This window comes from Taudactylus pleione, unplaced genomic scaffold, assembly GCF_031769625.1.
Source record: "Taudactylus pleione unplaced genomic scaffold, aTauple2 ptg000041l, whole genome shotgun sequence".
Classification (NCBI taxonomy): Eukaryota; Metazoa; Chordata; class Amphibia; order Anura; family Myobatrachidae; genus Taudactylus; species Taudactylus pleione.
Genome location: NW_028284443.1, coordinates 13,413,789 through 13,428,188, shown reverse-complemented (window position 1 = coordinate 13,428,188; position 14,400 = coordinate 13,413,789). Strand labels below are relative to the sequence as shown.

The following is a 14,400-nucleotide window of genomic DNA, read 5'->3' as shown; positions in this document are numbered from 1 at the left end:
TGGTCATACACTGATATTACATCACACTGTATAGGTGCGTATCCACTAGCAGATAGTGGAACAACAGTACGATTACAACATTGTAATTGTACAGTCGTTCCTCTACCCCTGTAGCGCCTACACTGAACAATAAGTCATTCAGTGTAGGCACCCTACCTCATCCCTGAACATGGTCAGTCCGTCGTTATCGGCAGATTGACCAGCATTTTCAGGCGATGAGTGATGTTGGAAATGACCAGTGGGAGCGCACATCGCTGGTTGTTTCCGACATTTTCATGCCTGATTTGTGCACGATTAATGAGCGATTGACTGATATAGTTATATCGCTCATTTTAATCGGCCAGTGGATATCTGCCTTATGACCTATGATCTCTGCTTTTCTCTACTGAGGAGGAAACATTGCTCCTTCACAGGGGAGGAACGGGGCAAAATAAATGTCTGGCCATCTGCTGTGGCAGTGCATACAGTGCCAGATGCAGTTGGCTAATGATCAGAACATTCTGGCATGTAGGAAAAAAATTTAACCCAGACTGTCAGTGCTTTTTGGAAGCGCCCATACACTATGCAATTAGTGCCCTGGTATGCCGATAATCTACGGATCGGGCCAATAATTGCATAATGTACGCCAAGTTTTAGTAATAACATTTGAGCAAATACTACTGAAACATGAGTACCCCATGTTTTATGCTATAAGAGGTGGCGATCTACAAAGAATGCATGGTTAATTAATTTTTCGGCATGTGTGTGTGGGGTAAAGAATTCAGCACAGCAGTGGTTAGTCATTACATTTCTTTCCGACCAGGATTAATGGATTTTTTTTGTATTCATTTTCTAGACTAATATTCAATGTATTTTATTTCTAAAACAGAGGCTTTTTTGTCTATTGATTGGTCTCAGTCACTAGCGAAATTATATAGAATGGCATTTGAGCACAGAAATAATGACATGTTTTATGAGGAACAGCTTTAATTAAATATGTGTGTGCATACACCGGCAAATGTTGCAATGAGAGGAGAACATACAGAGAGAGCTACAGATTGCAAGGGTTGGTTTTACCTGAATAAACTAAAAGAAAATGTGCACTTCCGTTGCCTAGGTGGTCATGCGCTCAGATTTATTTTTCTAGCAACTTTATGTTGCTGACGAGATAAATAACCGCATTCCACTGCAAGGTGGGGGATTTCCTAATTGATGACAATATACACTCACTGCCACAGAACAAAAGAAAAACAAAGTATAAATATTTTTCAAAATGGCTAGATGTTTTAAAGTTAAGGTTATTGGCTAGGTAATTTGAAGAGGGAAATATATTATGTCCCATGAAAGTGTTCAAAGTTTGGACCAAACCGTAATCTTAAGAAAATAAATACATGAGTATGCAGTTAGCAACCATATCACATCACCCCATACAAAGAGGTTTGTTTTTTTTCAGGATAAGTTTAGTTAGCAAATAGAGGGGATTTAGAAGCCTGTTCATTGAAGGAAAAGTTTTGAAACCTATCCTGTTTCACAGATCAAAAAACATAAAAAATATAAAATTACATTATTTCATTCAGTCCTAGTTGTAACTTTTTAAAATCCTTAAGTGGATTGTTAGAGAGTGCACTTAATTAAGCCATATACATTTCACAAAATTGAGAGCTGTCTTCAAAGACAAAGATTCCAAACTGACTCGAAGCTGCCCTAAAGCTGTACAATTTTCTGTCATATATCTTTCTGGTTGGAATGAAAACCTGGTAATGTATGGTAGCAAATGACATCCGTCCATTTGCTCACAAACACTGGAAAATAGCCAAAAATGGTTGTTCAGACAAATTAGTTTAAAACACACAAATTTAACCAATTTGAACAATTTTTTTTGTCCTTTTTTTCAGTGTTTAAAACCAATGATCGACTGTCATTTGCTCCCATACATTACCAGGTTTTCATTCCAACCAGCCAGATTGGACAGATATCTTACAGAAGATTATATAGTGGATGCCCAGCTTGTCGACGCCCACTATCTGTAGAACATGCTTATCATCAGGTTGACTGTCAGGTTCCACATGTTTGCAGATAGGAGGTCGGTCTCCTGCACTGAATGATGGTCAGTGCGGGCACCGCACCTAGGCGACCTGAAGGACTACACACTAGTCGTTCAGTTTTTCAGGTCGCCTAATGGATAGGCCCCTTTACAGTGGACAGCTGCAAATTAGATAATGTGTGATATAGTCTATTTTTGTGCAATAAACCCAGTTTTATGGAAAGACCAGCTTAACTTGAGAAATTCTATGGATGGCAAGGGCTCAATCCTATTAGACGTGTGTTCCCTTCAGCGCAAGTGCAGCAGTATGCCGCACTTACTGTACCTCTGTATTCGCAGACTTTTGTTTGCAGCCCCATAAGGCTGTGTACAAAGATCTGCAAGTGCACTGAAATTTGCATGCGTGAGGTGAAATCAGGCCGTGAGAAAGCAGAGTTGAGGTGCCATTGGCGGCATTTCTATGCCATTGCAACGGTAACTAAGCCTCTTCGCAACTAATAGGGTTCAGTCCCAAGTGTAGGGTTAAAGCTGGATTGTTTTTTTTATTTAAGGACCAATGTTGCCAACAGTATTTCCTGAACCCAAGCATAACTAAGGTCTCTTAATAAGCAACTCTAGTTCCACACTCAACTTGCAATGCTAGATAAAGATCAGCTAAAGCTTTTGGGAGGGTTAGTAGATCATAGACAAAACACACAGGCAGAGAAATGAGTCAAGGGACTTTGGCTATTTTCAGCAATCCAGTACTTTGTGCTATAACAGGGCTCGACAAATCCCGGTCACCAGGGCGACCAAGTTTTCAGACCTGGTGACTAGATTTTGCAAAGCTGTGCTGGGATCAAGTCCAGCAGCCAATAGGGGGCAGACGCGATGAGCCAGTCACGGTTCGTCGTGTCATAGCCCCGCCCACTCGTGGTGTCTTGTATTAGACGCCGCTGAGCGGGAAAGCAGTTTGGAGGCTGAGGGGGAGGAGACAAGACCTCCCGAAGAAGAGAGAAGCATTCCAGCGGCCGCGGAAAAAGCCAGAACAAAAAAGAGAAGACAGGAAGCGCCGCCGCTGGCCAGGACGGGCCAGTGGCAGAAGAATGTGGCTGAGGACCGGAGAGGACTGCAGGGGTGGGAAGTGAAAGAGCTAACACAGCTCCCCCCCGCCGTAGCCTCTTCCATCGTAGCAGGTAGGCCCTCTGTGAGGCCTACTACTAACTCCCTAGATCACCAGGGTTGTCGGGCACTAGGCCCGTGGGGTAAATCAGGCAATAAGGAATGTGTGCATATAAGCGGGCACAAGGCCCGGGCTACATAGGGGGCATTAGGCCCAATATAAAGGTATCTGCCCCCCAAAATAGGTGTGAGTGACCTGGGCGTTAGGCCCAGGTCACTAATAGGCAAATAGGTGGGCCACCCCAAGCATGTGGGGTAGTGTAAAAGGTTTCTGTTTAGGACAATGGTATGGCTCCTATATTTTTAAGCTGGCTACTAGATTTTAGAAATATTTGTCGAACCCTGTGCTATAACCTTTACCTCTAGGACACTTTGTGATTTTGATTATTGGTGCCCAGGTATGCATATCTAATCAAGTGGCTATTTCCCTTAATAGCTGCAAAACTGGATCACCAGCAGCTGAATGATTTTGAACGTTCTTTGGAAATTATGCTTTAATAGGAAATGCTATGCCTGTTTAACTGCCACTTATACCCCTTTTAAACTGCTGCAATAACCTGGGTATTGCTGGGTCTACACGGGTCGCAGCTCAGTGGAAACGGGTCTCTGAAAAATAACCCGGGTCAAGTGACCCAGGAATCTAACCCAGGTAGCTACCATGGTCAGATCCAGGTAATGGTGCAGTGTAAATGGTGCGACCAGGGTTATCCGACCAGGGTCATGTCTAAAATGAGCAGATTGGTGGTTGTGGAGCAATCACCTCTCACTTTTTATGACCTCACAAGTTTAGCAGGGCACATCCGGGTTCAGTGTGAATGGGGCTGAGCTGGGAATAACCCAGATCAAAGGTGCAGTGTAAACAGGGTCTGACCTAGGTTGGAACCATGGAGTAAATTCAGACCCGCTCGCTATGATACGAACGCTCGTAGCTGGCCGATAGTTGCTTTCTGCGCATGCATCGCAATGCGCGTGCGCAAACCAGTGCGAGAGATCAGGAGGAGTTCGTTCACTGCGCATAGACTGCCCAGCAGAGTGAGTGACAGGAGAAGCAGTTTGTAGGTGGGGACATGGGCTGGCCACTGGAAATGGGGGAGTGGAGGTGCAAACGCAGGCGTGCTTGAGTGTTTTAACGCTGTTTTAAAGGCGTGCATAATTAAAAGACAGCGTCATAGTACATGTCACTTGGTGAGATTTCACTCTGAAGTGATCACAGTGCTTGCGGCAGGTATAGTCAACCTCAAGCACTGCGAACGCATCCGATGGTGCTCGAAGTACCAATGTTTTCAAGCACTTCCAGGAGAGGAGGACATAGTGGGCGTGCTAATGCCTTGCTGTACGATCGCCTGCCTTGCTGGGCATGCGCTGGATTTGCATATGCAGGGTGCGAGCGGGTCTGAATGAGCTCCCATGTCCAAAAACCCAGGTTGGACCTGGGTTTTTGGTGGAAAAAGGGTATAACTTTACATTGAAACTGCCTGGGACCAGCTTTGCGCACATGGTTCACTAACAGTTGAAATCTATGGGGGAGATATAGAAGACAAATCATCTTATACATATTTTTCTAGAATAGTCGATAAATGATAGCTAGAAGCCAATTGGTTGCAATGGGCAAATTATATTCCCCTTTAGAAGGTTTGAGTCATCTCTCCCAGATGTGCACATTAAACTAACATTTAACCAGCACATTATGTCTAATCTTTGGACTGTGCTTACTTTGATTACATAATTCTTTGCAACCATTCAGAAATTCCAATACCAACTGTGTATTACTAAGGAATTTTAAATATTATGGCTTTTGTTAATACAATTGGCAGATATTGTAGCATTGTTGGGAACTTGTTCTTTGACAGAAATTATTAAGCATCACAATAAAGCCTTCTCAAAAGCTCTTGGAAGATTAATGCATTGATTTTCTTCCGATATAAAACAAATCCGTTAATGCTATGCATAAAAGATGAAACGGCCAACCAGCCGTAGTGCTGACCGAGCGGCCGATTAGGTAAGCTATACACACTTATCAATCAGCTGCTGGAGATGTCTAGTCAGACATCACAACTAGGTGGGCATTTACCTGCCCAGTTGTGAAGTCAATACACAGTCAAACGTAACGATATACTGCATTGGCTGTACTGCAGGGCCAACCTTATACGTCTGGGAACAATGTTGTTTACAAACATATAGGATGTACACACCCACCGATCCGTTACCAATATATCGTTAGTCATTCGAATTAATGAAATATCGGCAAGTGTGCGCCCAGTTTAATAATCTAATTAGGTTAATGTGCATTTGATTTCTATATTTTGGGTCCCATTCTATGCCTAATTGATGGATATGTTTATTTTATGAATATTTCCTTATATGGAATTATATCATACACATTGTGTGTTTTTATATATACCAGCCATGTACTGTACGTTTAATCATTTGAGGGACTTTAGTTAAGTGCTCAGAAGCTATTTAATTACTTCCAGCAACCAGCCCCGAGGCTGCATTTATCATGGGTTTATTGCTCGCACCCTCCTGAAGCAGATAATCCCGGGCATTATCGTGGGAAAACACAAAAAAAAAAAAAGTGTCCATCACCAGAAATAATTTAATATCTCCCGGGCACTAAAACTGAGAGCTATATTTCCTTGAATTAATTAAATTACCCCCTCAAATAGCACTTCTTAATGCTTTTTTTTTATACTTAATAGCCAAGTGAAAAAGGTAGTATATTTGTATTTATTACTTTTGGGAGTACTGTATAATAGTTTGCAGCATTTATTTTTCTCATCATATTTATAGAACCTCCACTTATTTAGGGTTTTAGAGTGCTTGAAAAATGTTTTTAAATATTTAGTTCTAACTTGGAAGTGATGTTGGTTTTGGCTCCAACACATAAGGAGGATTATAGACAGTCAACTTAGATTTAGGGCTCTCTCCTATTAGCTACAAAGCGGCGAGTTGCCATTGCCGGCACCTCAACTCGCACCCCTCGTATCCTGACCTCAGGTAAGACAGGCAGATCTTTGTTTACAGCCTGCAAACAAAAATCTGCGAGTCAGGAGGTACTATAAGTACGGCATACAGTCGCATTTACTTGCTCTAGAAGGGAACTTGCGGCTAATAAGATTGAGACCTTAGATGGATTTCTGCAGAAAATGAATATTTACAGCATGCATACCACACACGGCATTTCTACAATGTCAAAGGCTGTTTGGATATCCGAATTTGGTATACTAGCGTCTATGCAGTTTACAGCGTGTAGTATCCTTAAAATTTAATGCAGTTTCAAATTGAAAGTTAACACTGGTCTAGATGTTGTAGCTCCCAAAGACCAGTCATTACCTTTTTTCTAAAGGGGGTGGGGGGGAGAAGGTAATAATCGATCTCATCTGGAGATAAAGTGCTTCCATGTTTTTTTTTTTATTATTAATCACTCTGCAATCTCTGCTGTGATTAAGAAATATGGAAACAGTTAAAAAGGACGAAGGCACATGCACCTGCATATCAGGTTCTTTCTTTCATAACTCCAAAATGTTCTTTGGTGAAACAAAAGTGGTAACGGACATTTTTTTTTACCTTGAAGGATATAGCAAAATGTTAGAAGTGGGCTCATAATTTTGCTCCTAATATCTTCGCATATCCATGTCCTATAAACCAGCACTGGGTGTTCATTATATTTTTTCAAGTAAATTTCTCAGGTCTGCGTAAAGCAAAAAAAACTGTGTTGTGTCAGATCTTGCCAAGCTTGACCAACATGTGTTTGGGCGTCCCATCAACCGGGGCTGAATGGTCATAACATTTTCAAATCAGATAAACTTTACTTAAAACTTATACAGTGCATCAGGAAAGTATTCACAGCGCTTCACTTTTTCTAAATTTTGTTATGTTACAGCCTTATTCCAAAATGCAATAAATTCATTTTTGTCCTCAAAATGCTACACTTAATACCCCAAAATGACAACATGTAAAAAGTGGTTTTGAGATTTTTGCAAATTTAATATAATACAAAAAACACTAAGAAATCACATGTACATAAGTATTCACAGCCTTTGCTCAATATTTTGTTGATGCACCTTAGGCAGCAATTACAGCCTCAAGTCTTTTTGAATATGATGCCACAAGCTTGGCGCACCCATCTTTGGTCAGTTTCACCCATTCCTCTTTGCAGCACCTCTCAAGCTCCATCACGTTGGATGGGAAGCGTCGTTGCACAGCCATTTTCAGATCTCTCCAGAGATGTTCAATTGGATTCAAGTCTGGGCTCTGGCTGGGCCACTTAAGGACATTCACAGAGTTGTCCTGAAGCCACTCCTTTGATATCTTGGCTGTGTGCTTAGGGTCGTTGTCCTGCTGAAAGATGAATCGTCGCCCCAGTCTGAGGTAAAGAGCGCTCTGGAACAGGTTTTCATCCAGTATGTCTCTGTACATTGCTGTATTCATCTTTCCCTCTATCCTGACTAGTCTCCCAGTTTCTGCCGCTGAAAAACATCCCCACAGCATGATGCTGCCACCACCATGCTTGTAATCATACTGTTGTTCCACTATTTGCTAGTGGATACGCACCTTTACAGTGTTCTCTTGTTTGAGCTGCTCGGCATAGTAGCATCAAATGGACTTAAAGTCGATGGTTGTATCTAGATTTTGGAAGGTATACACACATTTAACTATTCTTAGAACCACTTTAAGGGGTCTATGTACTAATAATCGTAGAACTGCCAAGATTATTATGTATGCTTATTGCAGGGGATATTTTCACTTTTAATGAAAATATCCCCGCTATGTAGAAAGAGGAACTCGCAGGGACAGGGGTTGTGGTAATCGCTGTCCCTGCAAGTTATATCCCCTGCAAATTGTAGAAGTCTTTCACATTTGTGAAAGAGTTCTCCTGTGTGTGGAAGCAAACACTGCGCATGCACACAATGTCAGCTCGTAGGCTGCAGGAGAACGATTGAAAGGTTTCCCTCCTGCTCCTAAGCCTTTACACCATCTCAAGATAGAGTAAACTACCAGGGCCAAACTCCAAAAAGCTAGGCTTTTTGTAGTGTGGTACATAGTATCAGATCGTAGTCACCACTGAAAACAATGGGGACTGCGATCTGCAGTGCTAAATAGCAATTTGCTGTAGACTTATGTGAAATCTCCTGCACTGTGCCATTAGTAGATACAATACATAAAATGATGTAGAAACTGCTGTGTCTACATAATTTTATGGAAAAAAACAGCTTCATATATTGGCCCCCAAGGGGTCTATGTACTAATAATCGCAGCACTGCCTGGGGGAAGACTTCACCGGGGGAAGCTGACACTGCGCATGCACACAGCATCAGCTTACGGAACTGGCCAGGGGCTGCGGGGGAGAGATCGAAAGATCTCTCTCCTGCCCTTGGAGCCTCCATAGGCTTACAGTAGTTTCCCGATGCTAAACTCCAAAAACCTTCACTTTTTGGAGTTTGGTACAGAGGGGTCAGATCATAGTCCCCATTGATAATAATGGGGACTGAGATCTGAAGTGCTAATTCGCACCTTGCCGGAGATTTCTGTGAAACCTCCTGCATTGTGCCATTAGTACATAGCTACAATACACAATTATGTAGAAACTGCAGTTTCTGCATCATTTTATGTAAAAATCAGCTTTGCACATAGGCCCCTAAGTCATTTTAGAGGTTTGACAGACGTGAACGCAGAAAGTGTTGTCATAACTGACTAGCAAATTAAGTTATATGTACTTATTAAACTGATGTGCACATAAATATGCATACATTCTGTAAAAGTACAGTATTTTTTGACAGATTACTAAAATACACATCAGAGCAAAACAATATTCACAGGGCCTGTTTCTGTGGATAAAAATCTAGTCATGTTTCAGGATGTGCTTATCTATAGGCATATGCTGCCCATCATTCAGGCAAATCTAAAAACATATCATCCGATACATCACAGTAATGCTTCACCCTGTACCAGCACTTAACCATGATTTACAGACTGCTTCAATCCCATTCTGTTAAAATGTTTCCTTCAGAAATTGTTACTTGTTCCAAGACAAATATTTATGCTACAGAAGTAGCCTTTAATTCTCCACTAGCACAGGTTCCAGGGAAAAACAACATGCTTTTAGGCACAGTTATTTTTACTTAAAATTAATGAGACACCAAACTACTGCATTCTTAAATCCTGCTGTAATGTGGAGTGTGGCTGAAAGCTGCAGGTTGCAAGTTCATGTTTATCTCATATACACACGCTTTCTTCCCTAGGCTTCTGGATAAGAGACAGGCAGAAAAGGTGTGTTATTCTCAAGTAAGTCATATAGGATTCTCCCCTTCACCAGGGAAATATGGAGAGTTTATCTTCCACAGGATAACTTCCTACTATCAGCTAGCAACATGCTGTGTGACTATCACATGAGAGACCCAGGGGTCTACCAAAGCTGCTAATTAGTAACAGAATAAATCATTTCAAATGGAATCCTATATTTTATTAAAGAGATATGGAGAAAGTTTAATTTATTAAAAACACTTTCAGACAGAATTGGCAAAAAAAAAAACAACGGCTTTTATCTGGCATTTGCGTGCCGGGTTGTTTTGCCGGTCCCTGCGTGTACCCCCCTTCACACAAGTGCAAATTACTGGGTCATACATTTCTACCCAATAATTTGTGGATTAACCAGGGTATTTCTTCTCTATGAAAGGTTCGACGTAAATTCCTGGGTCGAAGTCCCGAGAATTTCGACCCGGGTTGACACTGACAGAAAAAAACCTGTGTTGATCAGCAAATTACCAGGTAGAAATGTATGACCAGGTCATTTGCACCTCTGTCTGAAAGGGGTATAACTATCACAGATCGGGACTGCTTACATACACACATACATGTACACATAATATTTTATTTTCACTAAAACCATGCCATTTTCAGTTCCATTGTGTTGGCTGCCGTTTAGACACTAACAAGACGAGCTATATATATATATATATATATATATATATATATATATATATATATATATATATATATATATATATATACACACACACACACTATTTTATTATGTAACACATTATACAGTAACCTTACCTCTCACACCTTTTCCTTCACAGCCTTTGTACAGCAATGTGTAATTTGTGAGCTTATCTTGAACATGTATTTTATGACTATCCTCTATTATCAGCACATTCACAAGTACAGTACTAGCAAAACGTCTCTTACAAAATTAAACCTCAATAAACACTTGGTTCTCAGTCCTACAAAAGCAGCTTCTTTCTGGGGATATCACCTGTCATATGACCACAGCTAGCTGTACACAGGGACATAGCACAGGCGATGCTGCCCTCACTCCCATAACTACATGCAAAGCACACTAGGCAGGGTGAGCTGCTGGATGTGCAACAGATAGTACCGAATAGAAGTTGCTGCCTGCTGCAGGGAGCATCCCACCGCCGGTGCCCGCTTACCTTTTGCTGCCTCCGGGTCATGTCGGTGGGCTGCTTAGCGTTGAACGGGTAGGCGATGCACCTCATAACGAAGACATAGAGCTGTAGCCGGCTCTTCCTCTCCCTCTCCTCCCGCTGCGCCCTTTCCTGCTCTTCTCTCCCCTCACTGCTGACAGACGGGCTTGGGCTGGCGGGTCTCGCTAGGGTGGAGCGGACAGCAGTGTCTCTGGGATCCCGAGCAGGTACATGCAGACACCGGTTAGAAGAGGAGCCACCGCCAGATACGACCAGAACATCCCGCCGCTCCTCTTCCAGTAACTCGTCCGACTCTTCCTCGCTGGAAGACGGATCCAACATCCCTGCGGTCCGCCTGTGGCAGCCTGCACTTCCCCTTTCGCTTTCAGATGCCCGTTCTCCGGAGCTGGCTGTGCGCACACCTTTCCGGACACGTTGAGTTACAGAACACTACTATTTCCTATGGACCTATGATCAACAAGAAGCGGAGGGTGGGGAGACGCGGGCGGGGTTTCCATCCCGGGCCCCGCCTTGTAAAACTCTCCGACTCCCCTCACAGAATACAACTTTACATGACAGTCAGTGGAGAGCCCAGCGGTCGAGGCACCTGTAGCACTAGTAATGAGGAGGCAGGGTGATGGTCACTTCCCACTGGTGGATAGATGCTGGAGGTGCCCGAGTGGTGACTGCACTAACTTTATACGGCAGCGAGGGGTCACTTCATGTAATATGTGAAAATTCTAATCTAATGGCAGCAGGGATGGCAACTACTCTCTTGTTGGTGTTTCAACCTCAGGGATGTGTCCCATGCCCTCCTAATAGAGGGCTGCAACAGAAAAATACTAATACAGAAAAAATGTGGGTGTAGATTTCTATGGAAAAAAATCATGCCAAAGAGCTATAATCAAATATTAACCTCAGGGGCGTAACAAGGTATTTGAAGGCCCCATAGCAAAAATTTCTAATAGCCCCTATGTGCCACTCAATGGTGGAAAATGTATATAACAAATGTAATTATATCTAGGAAGATGGGTCCCCTCAGCTCTGGGCCCCATAGCAGCTGCACTCCTTGCACCTATGGTAGTTACGTCCATAATCAACCTGCTTCTGCTGTCTAGTATTTTTATATTTCTCACTGTACAATTTAGCGTTTTAGTGACCTCTATACTAGTATTTTGGATTCAACATTCGTCGGGTCGCTATCTATTCCCAGCGTTGCTGATTTTTCCCCCCAACTTTACCATCTCTCCCCCCCATTTTCTCCTCTTTCTTCCATCTCCCCCTCTTCCTCCTATATCTCTCTCCCCTCTTCCTCCAATCTCTTTTTTTCTCTGTCTCCTTTTCCTCCCATTTCACTCTCCTCATCTACCACTCTTTAGCCCATATTAATTTGCCCGATTTCTCATCTTCCTTCCACCTCTCTACCCTTCTCTTCCTCTGCATGATTTTAAGCATGTAATAATAGTCTAATGCAAGAGATATTGCCTTCAAAAAGCTAATTAGCGCTTTAGATCACAGTTCCTATTATTCTCAATTGAGACTGCGGTCTGGCCTCTATGTACCAACCTCTAAAAAGCTTAGCTCTTTGAAACTTGGCCTCATAGGTTAATGCCATCTTCAGATTGCGTTAACAGTTTTCTGCTTATAGGGGCATTGTTACTTGAGAGGGATGTTGTGAGCCCTTTCCCGAAGACTCTGGTCCTCTGAATTTTTCCGGTAAATAACACTGCTGCGCATGCACAGTGTCAGAAGGTGTGGAGGAGTCTTTTGAGAATGTTTTTGTGCCAGGATGTTAATTGCAGGGCCAGCATGTTCTTGCAACCACTGTCCCTGCGTGACACTGTGGGGTCTATTGATCATTATATCTCTCTCGCTGTGAGTTTAAACAACCTTTTGGGGGCATTCATCATGCCTCATTGCCTAAAGATTCATTTCCGAAAATCTTCTCTTCTTGCGGGGTCAGCTTTTCGGAAATGTGATATTTTTGCCCTGCAGCTGAGGTGTTCATAAGGACTTCCTCAAACTGCGCATACATCTTTAACATTTATTTTGCAACGAGCATCTTTATTCCTCCCCCCCCAAACCTGATGCTGTCACAACTGCGAGCCCCCTGCCCCACCTGCCGATGTCTGTCCCCCCCGCCGCCAATGGCTGTTCCAGCACCCTATCCGCTGATGTCTGTCCCCCGCATTCTCTCACCTGTCTCCTATCCGAACTTGTAGCAGCGCAGTTGAGCCTGGGCGGGAGGTGAGCCGGAGGCAGTGTGGAGTCTGGGGACATTGGGCTGTGGCGCCCTGCAGGCTTAGGAAGGAGTTAGCCTGGAGCTCTCAGAGTTATGCAGATACAGCAGATAAGAATCTCAATAGGTCCCTCTGCTGGCTGCAGAGGCTGTTGTGTAAATGACAGCCTGTGAAGATTATCAGGGGCTGTACGCCATCTCAGGATGGCGTACAGTAACACCACCAAGTTCCGAAAAAATGCTTTTACGGACCTTGAAGAATAGCCCTGACACTTAATTTACACAAAAGTATGTGAAAATGTTAATTTATACAAAAGCAGGTGAAAATTAAGTGATGATGAATAGACCCCTGTAACTTTAATACTTAAGGGCATATTCAATTACGTACGAAAATTCGTTTTCGTGAAAAAGTTTCGCTGATGACGTAATTTCGTCACGCAAAAACTTATCACTGTATTCAATTGTGGAGACTTTTCGTTGGTGTGGAGAGTCAATGCATTGCACTCGGCGGTAAACATTCGCCTATGAAAGCAGGCGGAAAAAAGTGCAGAATTGGGGTTTAGGGGTGCAAACTTGCGGAAAACACACAGCACCCTAGGGACAGCACCCCAAAGCTAAACTGTAAAAAAAATACTTAACACCCCAAAAAAGTGAATTGGGAGACAAACATAAAAACTAGCTAAATAGACTCCAGGGGGGTCCCCAAGTTTGCGCCAGGTGCTTTTAAGATTGTAGGTGTTTGCGGCAGGTGGACTTTTTACGTTATTTAAAACGTCACTTTAGCAACTTTAAAATATACTAGCACCCATTTTCATGTACCCCAAATTTGCAGGAACTAGCTATTTGGAAGAAAAAATATTGCTTAATGCCATTTTTCACCACTTATGCAAAGACACTAATAGCAAGCAATTGAGAAAACTTAAGTACCCAGATTAGCTTTATTTAGGGGTACTAGTACATCCCTATAGTGATCCCCTATGTTAGTGCAGCTTTTCAGGGGGTACAGGCTGTTTTCCCCATTTTTGACAGTACTTTTCGCTTGCTCCGAATTCGCCGAGTGCCGATTTTGAATTGAATACGTGGATAAGCAGGGACGTACGCGATACTTTTCCCCATGGAAAACCTTGCCAGGCGAAAAGTTTTCGACTTTGCGCACCTAATTGAATATACCCCTTACAGGGATATTAACATATATGGATATTTAACAATATGAAATAACATGCCTCGAAATTGACTGTTAGTAATCATGGCACAGTGTGAATAAATGCAGCAACAGTACTTGGGTGAATAAATTGGGCATCATACCATCTCTGTACTACGAAAATAAACTTAGTTTATTCTTCATCCAGCACATAACGTTTAGCTCATTTGAATCTGCAATTGCTCTTACTCTTCACAGGGGACTTCTTACACTTTGCCTCTGTCCTCCCCTCAGCGGACAATATACAAGTGCCTCTTCTTCCCAGATTTGTCTGTTTGTGAGCCCTATCTTTTCTACATAGAATTGCACAATTCAGACCGCACGTAGTGTAGCTTCTTCACGCGCA

General features: G+C 42.7%; 1 protein-coding gene across 8 annotated transcripts in view; it reads right to left on the bottom strand.

The window, feature by feature from the left end:
• Positions 1-11,125, bottom strand: part of CADPS2 (calcium dependent secretion activator 2) — a 651,719-nt gene extending 640,594 nt beyond the window's left edge. For 4 of the 8 annotated variants that reach the window (XM_088457654.1, XM_088457652.1, XM_088457655.1 and 1 more), the window contains exon 1: positions 10,621-11,121. In XM_088457654.1, the coding sequence (XP_088313780.1) occupies positions 10,621-10,956 (336 nt within the window). In that variant the 5' untranslated portion in view covers positions 10,957-11,121. Of the gene's footprint in view, positions 1-10,620 lie in introns of all 8 variants that reach the window. The other 4 variants (XM_088457657.1, XM_088457656.1, XM_088457658.1 and 1 more) reach the window with 2 other exon arrangements.
• Positions 11,126-14,400: the final 3,275 nt, after the last annotated feature.